Here is a 15293-nt window from a genome sequence, read left to right as displayed (position 1 = left end):
TGAAGTATAAAATTGAGAAATAAAAAATTCACAAATACAAATCATATTATTTTAAACTAATAATATGTTCCTATCTTTTTGAAGAGCAAACTGGTTTAACACTTCATCGGGATTAACCGTAACATCTCTATGGACACTTAATAGAGCTAGTCCAGTTAGTCTTTCTTGTCCCGTAGAGTTCCGTAAAAATGTCTTGACGCGTTTTAATGTCGAAAAAGTTCGTTCGGGAGTTGCTGTAGAAACCGGTAGTGTAGCTAGTACTTTTAATAAAAAATGGATATTTGGAAAAAGTTCAGGATTACAATAATTTAATGCTTCTACAGCTGTACGTGGACGATCTACATCTTTGAAAGCAATCCATTTTCTTTTCCACAATTTCAGTTCTGAAGGTAATGTGTCAACATTTATAAAATCTGAATATATACTAAAATCTGATTCTAAAATTGGAGATTTCAAACACATTTTTGGTATTAATAAATACAAAGACGATAAAATCGTCTTGTGTTTGGAAAACCGTTCTTTAAGTTGACTAATAAAATCATCATAGAATGGAATCGCAATTGCAATACGAAAATAATCTTCAGGAATGTTGGTATCCACATTTATTCTATTTGTTGAACGACTTACTAATCTTGGTATTTTTATTTTTTCTTCCTCGTTCACGGATATGAACAATTTTTCGGATTTATTGAATATTTCTTTGAAATTTTCATTAATATTTGTTCGCATATCTTTCACTTCACTTAAAACTGTTTCAACATGATCTACTGCTTCACTTAAATCACATTTCACCGACTGCAATATTTTACATAATGGCAAAGTTATAGAAAAAGTGTGGTCGCAGTTATCATACTTATTATAAATTCACTAGTTGTTACACACTTATATAACTGTAAAGCTTTAGATGATGTTTCAATATCAACAAATAATTGTAGTTCTTCTAATGTTGCAACAATAGGTTTATATATTTCTGAAAATCTAAGCATACCATCATGATTTTCAACCCACCTAGTCTCACACATGGAAGTTAATTTTGTCCATTTGGTTTCAGGAAGGAATTCTTTTATTTTATTTTTTAATAGTTCAGTTCGTTTAGCCGATATTTTAATAAAATTTCCTACAGATTTTATTGTTCCAATACAATTTCGAATATGGTGAATGTTTGACGAATGAGCAAGTGCTAAATTTAACGAATGTGCACTACAGTGGACATAAAGTGCAGCGGGATGTACTTCTCTTATAACAGACTGTACTCCTTTAAAATTACCACTCATGGCTGCGGCGCCATCATAGCCTTGGCCAAGTAAATAGTCACATTTTATACCAAGATTTTTTAAAGTAGCTAGAATTACTGTGGCCAAATTTTGACCAGTGGTAGAATTTACCGGTACAAATTGTAAGAAGTCTTCTTTCAATACATAATTGTTGATTTCATTTTTTTCAATATTTAAATTATTGTCTAAATAACGTACACACAATGACAGTTGTTCAACACGCAATACGTCAGTTGACTCGTCGACTAATACAGAAAAACATTTTGCCTGATTAATTTTGTTAACTAACTGGTCTTGTATAATTTTTCCACATATATTTATAAAATTATTTTGAATCATAGGACTTATATATGAAGCATTTAACGCTTGATTCTCAATGTGATATGTTAGATTTTTATCTTCACACGAAATGCGCATTCTCAATAATGCTCGAAAGTTACCATCATTGTAAGTAGGTTCAGAATTGTCTAAAGAGAGAGGTCCGTAATCGCTAGTACCACGTAAAGCTATTTCTTGACGCCCACAAATAATAATTGTTTGAATAATAGGAATTAATCTCTTTCTATTTTGATAAATTTGAATAGTACGCGCTGAATCTAATTTTTGAATAATATTTTGACAGTTTTTGGAATAAACAGCTACAAAATTATCTGCGCGCATAGCATTAGATTTGTGAAATTCAGTTTTACTATGTTCATTAAATTTCTCTATCGCTTTTTTCTGGTGACTGCCTTTGCCACCAAATTTGCGACCAAATATCGCACAATATTTACAAACTACACCTTGTTCACCGATTCTCGAATAAACAACCCAAGGAAAACGCTTAATCCATCCTAATTGAAACTTTAAATTTTTTTTTTGATTTGTAGTTATTGGAAATTTGTAATTTTTGTCTGGTGACCAATGATCAGTTAATAATTTAAATTTTATTTCATCACATACATTTTTACCGAAACAGTAGCCAATATCGTTGTCTTCAATTATTTGCTCCGCGTCCAATTTTAATATATTATTTTCATTTGTTTGCAAATATATGGGTGAATGACTACATGATGGCGCTGGCGTGTCTATTTGTGGTAGAAGAATAGGAACATTATCAGTCTAAAATAAAGTTTATGAATCAACATTTTGGTAGTTAAATTATTAATATACATAACATATGAAATAATATAACGTACCTTTGGAAGTTTAGAAAAATAATTTGACAGTACATTTTTATTTTCTCGTTTACTCATTATGATGAATTTAGAAAACGACGTGTTTGTCATAGTCTTGCAGACGGCAAAATGGTATAATAAATAATAATATAATTATAATTTACACAAATCTAATATTGTTGTTGTTAATCGTCGCTGACCCCCGACCGGCATCGACAGTGATCGTTGTCCATCAATAATAAACAATCTATTATTAGCGTAGACGTCAGATTTCTATGTAATACGCGCATTGGTATAGAAGTCTGTGATTATTATTATTAGACGCTATAATATTTTCATATGATATTATGATATAAAACTAAAAACAGTCAATGATTAATTGGAGCTTAAGTCATTTTTGACTGAAAATATTTTTACGTTGGTGTTAAAAATAAATAATTATTTTAAACATTTGTAAAATATTGAAGAAATTTCGGGGGGGTCCAGACACCCTGGACACCCCCCCCCCCAGATACGGCCTTGAAAAATTGTATAGTCGAATATTTGAATTTTTTAACGGTTAGGATATATTTATAATAGGAATTAGTACGCTTTGATATTTTTAAGAAGAGGTATTCCATTCCCTTCCCACAATTCAAGATCTATAAGACTAATACAAATAACAATTTCACTTCCAAAAAATGTTTTGAAATGATATACAACGTTGGAAGTGTTATCTTAATACATGTAAGTGTTTTTTAAAACTATCGTCCACTTTAGGCATAATAGAGGAATGTAACGTTCATAATCACCAAAAATGTGATAACAAGGTTCTAAATAGACAAAAGTTAAGTAATTCGGCTAAAAGAAAAGCACAAGATGATATTTCTACACAACCTTCAAAGCTCATTAGAACGGAGTTGAAAAACAGCGATATACCTTTGATAAAGACCAATGATTAAGGGTTGTAGATTTCACTTAGTTGGTGGTGAAAAATTCAATAGCTTGGGCTATTAAAAGCGTATAAAAGTTCCAATAATAATATAAGTGACTATCTTAAGTGTTTTTTTGGTTAACCATTTTTGAAACCAGAGGAGGTGTTAGATTGTTTTATTGATAACTTAATGACTATTAAACCAGTAAATACAATTGTCGATAAATTGTGTAATTATCTTTTAAAAAAATATATAGAGCAAGATGCATTGTTTCCACCTAATATTTGGGCTGAGTTTGCAGTAACCACAAATAGCTGTGAAAGTTATCATGCAAAATTAAATGCTAGTGCTCACCCTAACATTTTTGTTTTAATAGAAATTTTACTTGGAATTAAGAGTGAAATTTACGTATCACTTCGGAGTTCAGCCTCGCAGCCAATAAAAAAAACTGTAGAAAAAGAAAATTTTTTAAAAGAAAATATGCTTTCTTTTACTATTGAAGAATTGACTCGGTTAAATTTTGTTAAAGAAGTGTATTTTAAATTTATTCCCTAGCTTATGTTTATTATTATACAAATATTTATTACTGAATAATATAAAATATATTGTAGTGTTTAAATTAATCAAATATTATCTAATATTTTAATAATTTTTACATCAGACCGTTACATTAACGTAACAAAAAAAAAAAAGATTTTTGGGAGACATTCAAGCCAACTTCTACATGGTGTCTCCTGGGTAACGCAAATAAACTAGTCCTAACTCACATACTCCCATACCAGGAACCAACTTATTTACTCTATAAAATGTACCGGGACCCAACTCATGCTGTTCTTGAAATCTGGGACCCAATTCGAGTTTGTCTTATTTTAAAAATATTTTAGTATACCCTTTCTAATTTCTTTTAATGGGACACTGAGGACGGGAATCATTTTAAACATTGTAATAAATTAATGGAAATAATTTTTTTTTTTATGTTGTTATTACTGTAATCACTTATCACCTATCAGATTTAAGTTTCACTTAAATGAAGTATCTACAGTTCGAGGATTGATGGTAAATACGTACGTATTCGAAGTTCACACAATTCGGGGTCTCTATACTTTAATTATAAAGATTTTTTTCAATCGTTCTCTTGGCAATGTTTGATGAAAATTATAAATTCGTCATAGTTGATATTGGCTCTTATGGAAAAGAAGGCGATAGTAGCATTTTTCTTAAATCTCTTATTGGTCAACAAATTTTAAATGGGTCATTTAGATTCCCTGAAGAAAGTTTACTTCCAGGTTCTAACATTTATGTGCCTCACGTTATTGTTGAAGATGGAACATTTGGCTTACACCCAAATATAATGAACCCATATTCTAGAAAATCTAGTATGAGAGATGCCTCTAAAAAAATATTTAATTATAGATTAAGTAGAGCAAGGCATGTGACAGAAAATGCTTTTGGTTTATTGAGCTAAGTATTCCGTGTTTCTTACCAACCAATTAACATTGAAATTACAACATGTGACAACATAATATGGGTAGCTTGTTGCTTATACAACATGTTAAGGGATGGATATTTAGAAGAAAACAGACAGCCGCATTACGGATATGACTGTGAACAAAACTCGCCAACGGACAACATGCTGAAATAAATCGTGTAGGAGGATTTTTTTGATATGCGAGGATTTGAAGTGAGGGATCGATTTAAACATTTTTTCAACCATGAAGGAGCATTAAATTGGTAGATCAACACAATATTTTAAATTTATTATTTACTAATACTATTATTTGATTATGATTTCAATGAACTTGTATATTATGTTATTAACAATTTATTAATTTTCAAAGATTTGTTTTTTTTTTTAATTATTAAATTATTATTATTACATTATTACATTATTTATTATTATATTATCATTTAAATTAATTATTTATGTTACTTGTTGTGAAGTTATTCGTCATTTTGTATTCCTAAGTCACTTGACATGAAAAAAAAGTGGAAGCTGTTGTTAGTAGTTAAAATAAATCTGGTGAGGTCGTACTTTGATTATCTGACATACTGTATGCAATTGATGATGGTGTACTAGTACTAGAATATTCATAGTTATTGTTTGAATAGGCAAAACATTTCTTGAAGGTGTTACTGAAATTTCACTATATTTGTCCTCAAGTTCGTTAACCATAATTAACGCCTTTAGTTTGGCTTCTTTTTGGCTACCTTCGGCAATTTTTTAACAGTTAATGGCAAACTTTATAAAAAAAAATCGATATCATCATTTTTGTGTTTTTCTGCATTTAAAATTAGTTGATTTTGTTCTTCAATTCGTTTAATTGTCCTGTTTCTTTCTTCTAATCTTTTTGTCACCAACACTGAAAGCTTGTTCACTTTAAACCGTGCACGATTATCTACTAGGGAACATCCAGGGGAATCTTTATTCTGGAGTGGTAAAACGCCCAAATCTTCATCAACGACCATATCTTTTACGACATTGTCTTTCTCGCTCTATGGTTTGATGTTGCAAGTACAACTAATGAAAATATTTATTATTATTATAATTATTAATATTATTACGTATATGCTTTTGATAAATATTATTTAAAAAAATGTTTATAGGTAAGTACCTCCGTTCGTTTTCAACCGTATTTAGAATAGATACATGATCTGCTGAAGGTAAATATTTTTTTGCTGAACTTGCAACCCGGTGCCGAGTTTTCTTTTGCGATTGTGTGAATCGCGTATATACTTCCATTTTTTTTGCAGTCGTCAATTAAAATAATATGAAATTCTACATAATAAATATTGATATAAAAATGATCTACTTTTCTTCAACATTGAAAGTCAATAATAGCCACATATTTAAAGATACAGATATATAGATTTAGATATATAATATGAACTCCATATCTGTGATAATAACAGACTTAAGATAAAATATTAAAAGTGTGCACGCGTTGGTTCTATATTATTATTATATATCAGTGGTGTGCGGTGATATTTTATGTTGGGTAAGCGCTAAAATAAAATTTCAAGTTAAAACAAAAAAAAGGTATTTTATTAATAAAAAATAAAATTTACAATCTAAAATTTATTTATAAACAAAATCTATTCGTCTTTCTTGTTTTATAAATTCGTTAATAACTTTATCATAAAATTCTGGATGATTTTTTTCTTTGTGCAGGAGTTCCTTTTCGATTGAAATTAATGATAATGAACTTAGTCTTGCTTGCCCTTGTGTAGATCTTTGATACGATTTGATACGTTTTAATGCCAAAGAAGAACGTTCAACTGAAGCTGTTGTACTGGGAATAGTTAAAATTAGTTGACTGAGTTTAAATACTTCTTGGAACGCCGATATTAAATCATTCATCTTAATTTTTTTGACTAAATCATATGGATTAGTATTTAAAAATTCTTTAGATTTGTATAATACAATTAATTCATTTCGTAATCTAATAAAATCAAATATTTCTCCAAAATTTGATTCTTGCAAGTTTTCTAGAGCAGAATTTGGAAATTCGTTCGTGTAGTTTGAATATTTACTTGGGTCAATTAATGATAAAAATTCAAATTTATTTAAAGAACCAAATCGCGCTTGCAAATTTGTCAATATGTTATCAAATATTTCATTAAAAAGTACTTTGTAAAATGTTTCCGGGTTACGAATTTTACACTGTAGTTCAAAATCGCCTTTATCTGATAGAACTGTTTCCCATAATTTTTCAAATAGATTTAACTTATAATTTTGCAGTTGGCATTTAGTTTCTTCAATTTTTTTCACACAGTATAAAATATCTAAACGTTTAGTTTGTAATACTTCATATAAAATATCAGTCAAACTAAATATTTTACTAAATACTATTAGCAAAAAGTATGTTTGTCGACTATCTAAAAAATTGATGAACCCTTGAGATAATACTATCGCTTCATTATCCCAATCATTAGAATTATCTAATACGTGTTGAAAAAACTCTATGAAATATGAATTGTATTCGTGAACTGTATTTACTAAGCGAGAAGAAAAATTCCATCTAGTCGGCGCATTTTTTGGCATTTTTTTTCTTGTAAAATTAGATAATGCATGTGTACGTTTAGAAGATTTAGTAAAAAATGATCCCATACCAGTTAGTATTTGAAAAAAAATCCTATAGTCTTTTTTATTTGATGCTGATTGTGAAAGTACAAGATTTAATGAATGGCTAAAATAATGGACAAATAATGCTTTTGGGTAGAGCTCCTTTACTTTAACTTGTAGTCCTCCAACATGACCACTCATAACGGCCGCTCCGTCTTAAGTTTGAGCTACTAATTTATGTTTTAATTCATACCTATTAACTATATCAATTACGTGTTTCAATAAACCATCTGCTGATCTATCAGCACTAACATCGACAAATGAGATAAAACGTTCATGTGTTTCCCCGGTTTCATGATGAACATACCTTTAAGTTGTTGATAATTGAGACAGATTTGTTATGTCTGAAGTTTCATTTAATAATATTGCAACAAAATTAGTATTTTTTATTTCTGATTCAATGGACGTTGATATGATGTTGCTAACTGAGCAAATAAGATCGTTTTGAATTCTATTGGATATACCACGGAATATTTTTGATGTTTCTAAATGCACGTTTAAAATAGAATCATAAGATGATAATAAATTTAAACAACCGAGGAAATTTCCCTGATTGAAAGAATTAACTCTTTCATTGTGACCACGAAATGGTAATTCGTGGATCGCCAAAAAACAAACACAATCAATAAAACGTTTTAAAACGTCTCTATTTTTTTTTACCAATTCATTATGGCATATTACATCTGAACGTCTTTGTTCATCAAGCTGCAAATCAATTCTAGATTTTCCAAACATTTTTAATTTAAAAACAGAAGAAATATGTGTTTGAGATCGTTCATGTTTTTGAATACCATTTGTTAAATTATTTAAATTAACAAAACCACTATGAGACCAAACATTTTTTTCCCTGGTAAATAAAACACAAGGCCAACAGAAAAGTTTATTTAATTTTGCACAACCAGTCAACCATGGAGTATTTAAATAATTAGAAATATTAAAAAGACGAATGTAAACTTTGTTTTTTTCTTTGTGATTAGATGTCAATTTTGGAATTTCTGGACATGGTCGACCATTTTTTACAATTGTTAATTTTTCATCAAAATTTTTTAAATGAAATTCATTTTCCAAAAGATGCTCGATTAAGCAATTGTTTGAATCAGTATTCATTGTCTATAAAAACAAATATAAACAAGGCGAATATAATTTGATTCCTCTTAATTATAATAATTTTATTTATTTAAATAATAATTATCTATACCAATTCTATAAAATTATGCAATAGGAATTTAATATACTTACATTAAAAATTTTTGTTCAACACCAAATTAACTATGAAGACTTGTGGACACGTTGACGGTTGACGACAAAATAATATATTTATTATTAGTATAGTATAGTATAATATAGTATAGTTTTTTTTTTTTTTTTTTTTTTTTTATTTTTATTAAAAGAGAATATATACAATCTGTATTAATTATACAATAAGTAATATGGTTGATTTATTTTATATACAAAACTGGACGGCTTGATGGAAGGGAGTGTCCAAACAACACTACTTCAATTCTAGACTTTTATTTATGTTTTATTTTTATTATTTTTTTTTTTTTATTTTTTTTTTTATTGGTTGAGGAGGTCCCTGGGCCAATTTCGCTTTAGACGACGTGGAGGGTTATCTGGGAGAGTGACGGATGAGAGATTGGAAATGAGTGGATTAGGGTGGTTTACTGTGTTATTGTGAAATAATTTATAGTAATGGGAGGCTAGGGTGCTTATGTATGGGATATTAAGGTCAGAGTGGAGTGAGAGGTTGCTGACGTACCAGGGTGCGTTTGTGAGGAGACGAAGACAAATTGATTGGAAGGATTGGAATTTTTGGATGTTGGATTTTTTGGAGGTACCCCATAGCTGTATTCCGTAAGTCATTGAAGGGCGGAGAATTTGTTTATAGATTAGGAGTTTTGTGTTGAGTGGGAGATTTGATCTAAGAAGGTGTTTCATTTTGTGGAGTTTAAAGTTGAGTGATTTCCTTTTTGTTTTTATGTGAACTGCCCAAGTGAGTTTACTGTCGAGGTGGACTCCTAGGTAACGGGTGGCTTGTGCTTTGGGAATCGTGTCGTTGTTGATAGTCATGGGGGGACTATGGTCTGGACGTAGAGTAAAGGTTATGTGGGTAGATTTATTTGGATTTATTTTGATTCTCCACAAGTTGAACCAGTTTTGTAGTTCGTTGAGATGGGATTGAAGATTATCAGATGCTATGGTTAGGTCAACATTACTTGATATTATGCCTGTGTCATCTGTGAAAGTAGCAAGAGTGGTGTTCTCGAAGTGAGGAATGTCGGAGGTAAATATATTGTAAAGAGTAGGTGCTAGAATACTTCCCTGGGGGACGCCTGCTTTTATGTAGTGGATTTGTGAGAGTTCGTCCTCGCAGCGAACGACAAAGGACCGGTTTTGAAGGAAAGATTTTATAATTAAAAACAGGGGGGCTGGTAGAAAACGTATTTTATATAGTAGGCCTTCGTGCCAAACACGATCGAACGCCTGAGCTACGTCGAGAAAGACGCCAGTGGAGTACTGTTTGTTTTCGAGAGTTTGTGCAATTATGTCGATTAGTCTGTGAACTTGATGGATAGACGAATGTTTATTTTTGAAACCGAATTGAGTGTGGGGGATTATATTATGGCTTGCTAATATAGGGTTTAATCGCTTTAGTATAATCTTTTCTAGAATTTTTGAGAATAAAGGTAAGAGGCTGATAGGACGGTATGAGGAAGGCAGGTCAGGAGATTTATCGGGTTTTGGAATTAGAATAATTATGGAGTGTTTCCAAGAACGAGGAATGTGGGAGAGACGAAGAATTGAGTTGAAAATGAAGGTTAAGAGAAGAATGGCTTTTTTGGGCAAATGTTTTATAATTCGATTTGTTATGAGGTCGTGACCTGGGGATTTTTTGTTTGATAATTTACTGATAATAAATTGAATTTCGCTGGGGGAGGTATGTTTAGTGGGTAAGGACATAGGAAGGCAATTGGTTAGAGATTTTTCAATGAAGGATGTGTGATCGATGTTGTTGACGTCGGGGTGAGGAGAGAAATTATTTTCTAGAAGAGAGGCAAACAGGTTTGATTTTTCTAAGTTGGTCTTAGCGAAGGATCTGTCAGGATATCTAATTGGTGGTATTACATTTTTTTTATTTAGGATTTTTTTAGTAGCTTTCCAAATAGAATTGTTTGAGTTAGATAGAGAGTGTAAATATCGTTGGTAAGTTTCCGTGTTGTGAATCCGTAAAAGGTTTTTGAGGGAGCACGCAAGATTGTTATAGCGACTTTTGTCACTGGGTAGGTGGGTATGGTGCCATCGGTTTCTAGCTCGGCGTTTTTCAACAAGCAGTTTTGAGTGGTGTTCAGGGAGAAATTTTTTATTGCGGTTGGTGGGCAAGGAGGTTGAAGAGTCAAGCGCGGCGTTTTTTATCAGCGTGGTGAAGGTCGAGACAGCAGAGTCTATCTCTTCAGTAGATTTTAAAGAAATGTTTAGAGATACATTGTTTTCAACGATGTGGGAGAATTTTTTCCAATCGGTTATCCCTGGGGTGAGAGTGGGGAATTTTTTCAGTGAGACCAATTGATTATTTAAAGTTAATAGGATAGGAGTGTGATCAGACGAGAGGTCTGCGAGATTGGCAATATTATAGTTGATGTTATTAGGAAGAGTATGAATGAAAAAGTCAAGAATGTCGGGGACTCTGTTGGAATGTGATGGCCAATAAGTTGGATCGGGAGGAGATAAGTATTTTAGGTTGTTAGAAAGTAGAGATCTGTGTAGCGAAAGGCCTCTAATATTGGATACTCTAGATCCCCATAAGTTATGTTTGGAATTGAAGTCACCTCCGGATATAAATGTGTTACCGAGGGATTTGAAGTACTGAGTAAAATCATTGTCGGTTATTTTATTAGCGTGTCCCGGTGGACAGTATACAGATGAGATTGTAGTGGGTACATGGTTTAGTGAAATTGCTATATTTATAGCTTGAATGGATGGAGTTTGGAATTGTGAAAGTACAGCGTGACTAATGTTTGTTTTTATTATTAATGCAGAACCAGCATGCGCAGTACCATCAGGGTATGTTGAGTAACAGGGAATATGAAAATTTGAGTGTGTGGTGAGGTGGGATTCACTTATTAGAAGTATATCTATGTTATTTACAGTAAGAAATGCTTTTAATTCATTTTTTTGTTGCAATAGGCCGTTTGCATTCCAAAGAAGGATGGATATCGGGTGGAGAATAGTTTCGTGATTATTTATCATCTTTAGAAACTATAAGTTTATTGATAACAGTGGTTAATAGAGAGATTAGAAGACAGATTAGGTTTTTTAGTTCTTCGAGAAAAAATGAAAGTTTGAGGGATATGTCTGGATCGGGGGGAGTAAGATTGGTTGGATTGTTTGCGTTTTCGGTAGTGGCTTGGGCGTATGTTTTGGGGAAGTTTGAGGCTGAAATTGAAGTAGCGTTTACAGATGTTGGGTGAACATAATTTGATTGAGGGTTAAAGGTTTTTTTTGATTGTAGAGTAGATTGAAATTCTTTATGAACTGGGCATCCTCGGTAGTTCGCAGGGTGGTCACCGCTGCAGAGAGCACATTTTGCTGGAAGACTCTGGGATTTTTGGCATGAAGTGGACAGGTGGTTGGCTCCGCAACGGACGCATTTTGGGGGATGGTTACAATAAGATTTGGTGTGTCCAAACGCTTGACAACGGAGACATTGTATTGTTAAATTGTTGGCTCGAGGTTCTTCGATTTTTATTTTGGTGTAGTACAAAAAACCGATCGAAAATATGTCTTTATTGTTGATGGCTGGCTCCAGGTCAATAAAGAAGAGCGGGAGAGGAAGTTTTGTATTTCGTTGGAGAACATTGGTGATGTTTCTGACTTGATGACCGTGGGCAAGTAATTCATTTTTGATTTCTTCTATTGGTGTAGTGTGGTGGAGATTTCTCAGTATTACCCGATACGCCCTATCTTGTTTCAGTTGGTATGTATGGAAATCTGCTTTGGACTCTTGCAGAAATTTGATAACCAAGCGGTACGAGTCTGCTGAAGTAGTGGAAAGTTTTACGCCATTAGTTGAGCTTTTGCATGAGAAATGTTCACCTTTGATTAACTTTTTGATGGAGTTACAGAAAACATTGAAGTCATTAACTACGCGAATGAATATTGGTGGAGGTGGCTTGATAACAGGTGTGGTTGTTTCAGGTTCTAAATCCATCTCGGTTGATTGGTTGTCGTTTTGTTTTTCCGAGGGCTCGGTGTAATTTGAAAACAGTGAAAAACGATTTGATGAAACAAATGTTTTACTTTGTTGTGTAGGAGAGCTAGGTGAGTGGGGCAGCGAATGTTTACCATTTCTACTATTTTTATTTGTTTTCACAGTGAACCCGTCGGTTTGGTCGGAGATTTGTTGAGAAGTTACATTATTATTTGACACACTCTGTAGACGAGATTTCTGTATTATTAATGGTGGGACTGATTTAGGTTGTTGATTATCTGGCATGGTGTATGGCGACGGTACGTTTTGCCGTTAGATAACGGAGAAGCCTGAGAAGGCTGATCGTGCGGGACTGCGGCCGCTCGACGGCCGGCCGTACTATTTTGATATAGCGCGACGATAATTAGGTTGTAATAATTAAGTTTGATACCGAATATGAACCGGAGGCGCTCCTTTTCGATGGCTTGAAGTTTGGTTTGGCAAGTCAGAAGAATGACACTTTGTTGAACTCGTGGAATGTTTTTTTTTAAAAAAAAAAAACGGACTATAACTTTGGAAGTTATTACGAAAAGAAGGATAAACACCGAGACACCCGATAATACCTACTGACGACGGTTCGTCGGACGAATACAATGAATATAGTATAGTTAAAACTTATAATAAGTATATTGATAACAAAAATAATCCGATATGCATCGTCAGAATATTGGAATTCCGTTTTTAAAAATATCGATAAGCGCTCAGCATAGCGCTTTCAACCATCACGTAAAAACGCGTATATCCCCTTCTACTACAACTAGTCATTCCTATAAATAACGATATAGGAAAGGCAATCTAAAATACTAGCGCTTCTGTAGAGAAATTGTCTATACGAAAAAAAAATTTAATTTCTTTCAAAATCTGATAAATTTTTTTTAAATTGAACACAAAAATAAGAATTAATAAATATTTGTAATTTTAATGTAAACAAATTGTCATTTAACATCAGAAATATTAATCTTTTTATTTTTTTTTTTTTGGCTGGGCATGCGCCGCTTACCTAGCTTGTCCTGACCGCACGCCACTGTTATATATTATATATATCTTTATCTTATCGGTTCAGTCATTGAAATTTTATAGCATCGAAGAAAATTTAGATATAATTTACTTACAAGCTGTTGCAAAAGTATTTTTTTAATTTTTATTGAATTCTTATAATATAAGTAAGGTACATATTATTATGAATAGTAATAATATTATATTAAGTTAATTTGAAACAAAAACATTTTCCCCGGGAAAAAAATTGTATCTACGCCATTGTATTAAATTAATTCAATTACTAGATTGTATATTATATTATAGATAAATATTACATACCAGATTTCCCTATGGTGTTAGCAATATTCAACCAAATATTATCTTTGTGTTCTGCATCTTTATATTTGTTATGGGACAGACCAAACAACTCAACATTTTTCGAACCATTTCGATCAGTTGCTCTTCTTCATCTTCCGAAAAATGCAATTTAGCCTTATTGATGCACGTGACGATCGAAATTCACTACCTAAGAGTTTGTGATTGAAATAAATCGACGGTCGCAATACATTGTTCTCAGGCCGGTAGTGTCGCCGGTCGCCACGATAAAGTTCAGTCGCGCGTTGGAAACCAGTTAATAGGAATTACATATTAACAGTCGGACGGCGACAGTTGCGACAACCGGTCGCGTCTTGGAAACGGTACCTGAAGTGACTATTGAGCTTCCCAGTGTGTAGACCTAAAATCGACGGTGTCTCAGGATGGTCAATTACTGTTGAGTGAGTTGATGAGCAGCGAATGCACGGCTCTCACTCGCACATTTGTGACCAAAATAATAATAAAAGAAATAAAAACTCATTCAACTGTTGCAGACATTCTTGTTTTATTTAATATCGTATTGAATATCAAATAGAATAGGGACGTGTTCATGTCGCAATGTTGACGAGATACAACAATAAAATTGGGAATAATAATATAATATATGTGTAACAATGAGAGTTATTTACGAAAACAACAAAAATAGGAGGTGCTATGAGAGCGACCGCATAAAAAAGATATATAATATAATAATTTAAAAAAAGGTCGTTGGCCGTAGAATAATAATCTATAATATAAAAATGAATCGCAAAATGTGTTGGTAAGCGCATAACTCAACAACGCCTGGACCAATTTGGCCAAATCTTTTTTTTAAATGTTCGTTGAAGTCCTAAAATTCTAAATGAAATATTAGATTCTTGTTTTGAAATTATATCATCTAAAATACTTAACAAAATAAATTCAAACTGTTATTTTGCTATAATGGCTGATGAGACTTCTGATGTCTCAGGTAGGGACTGAACAGTTTTCTCTTTGTGTGAGATATTATGATTTAGAAGATAAAAAAATACATGAATCTTTTTTAAAATTTGTTCCTGTTACTTATCTGAGTGGTCATAGTTAAGCACAAACTATTATTGATGAACTTACAAAATTAAAACTTGATTTAAACTATCTTAGTGGACAAGGGTATGATGGGGCAGCAGTAATGAGTGGGAAATTTAATGGTGTTCAAGCTTGTATCCTAGAAATATACAAAAGTTCATTATATGTTCATTGTAGTGC

General features: G+C 32.2%; 3 protein-coding genes across 3 annotated transcripts; 1 reads left to right on the top strand and 2 right to left on the bottom strand.

Moving 5' to 3' along the window:
• Positions 1 to 51: 51 nt before the first annotated feature.
• Positions 52 to 2509, bottom strand: LOC113557766 (52 kDa repressor of the inhibitor of the protein kinase-like). Its single transcript, XM_026963320.1, has 4 exons — positions 2453 to 2509; positions 2217 to 2375; positions 879 to 2117; positions 52 to 795 (listed from the first exon to the last, which is right to left on the bottom strand). Exons 1-4 carry the CDS (start codon positions 2507 to 2509, stop codon positions 52 to 54), a joined length of 2199 nt encoding a protein of 732 aa, XP_026819121.1.
• A 1977-nt stretch (positions 2510 to 4486) lies between these two features.
• LOC113557765 lies at positions 4487 to 4810 on the top strand. The gene has a single exon (XM_026963319.1). It carries the CDS (start codon positions 4487 to 4489, stop codon positions 4808 to 4810), a length of 324 nt encoding a protein of 107 aa, XP_026819120.1.
• Positions 4811 to 5344: 534 nt separating this feature from the next.
• Positions 5345 to 7609, bottom strand: LOC113557764. The gene is made up of 3 exons (XM_026963318.1): positions 6877 to 7609; positions 6550 to 6747; positions 5345 to 5553 (listed from the first exon to the last, which is right to left on the bottom strand). Exons 1-3 carry the CDS (start codon positions 7607 to 7609, stop codon positions 5345 to 5347), a joined length of 1140 nt encoding a protein of 379 aa, XP_026819119.1.
• Between the last annotated feature and the right edge of the window lie 7684 nt (positions 7610 to 15293).

Source organism: Rhopalosiphum maidis, chromosome 3 (assembly GCF_003676215.2).
Source record: "Rhopalosiphum maidis isolate BTI-1 chromosome 3, ASM367621v3, whole genome shotgun sequence".
Lineage (NCBI taxonomy): Eukaryota > Metazoa > Arthropoda > Insecta > Hemiptera > Aphididae > Rhopalosiphum > Rhopalosiphum maidis.
This window is presented reverse-complemented; position numbering and strand designations above follow the sequence as displayed.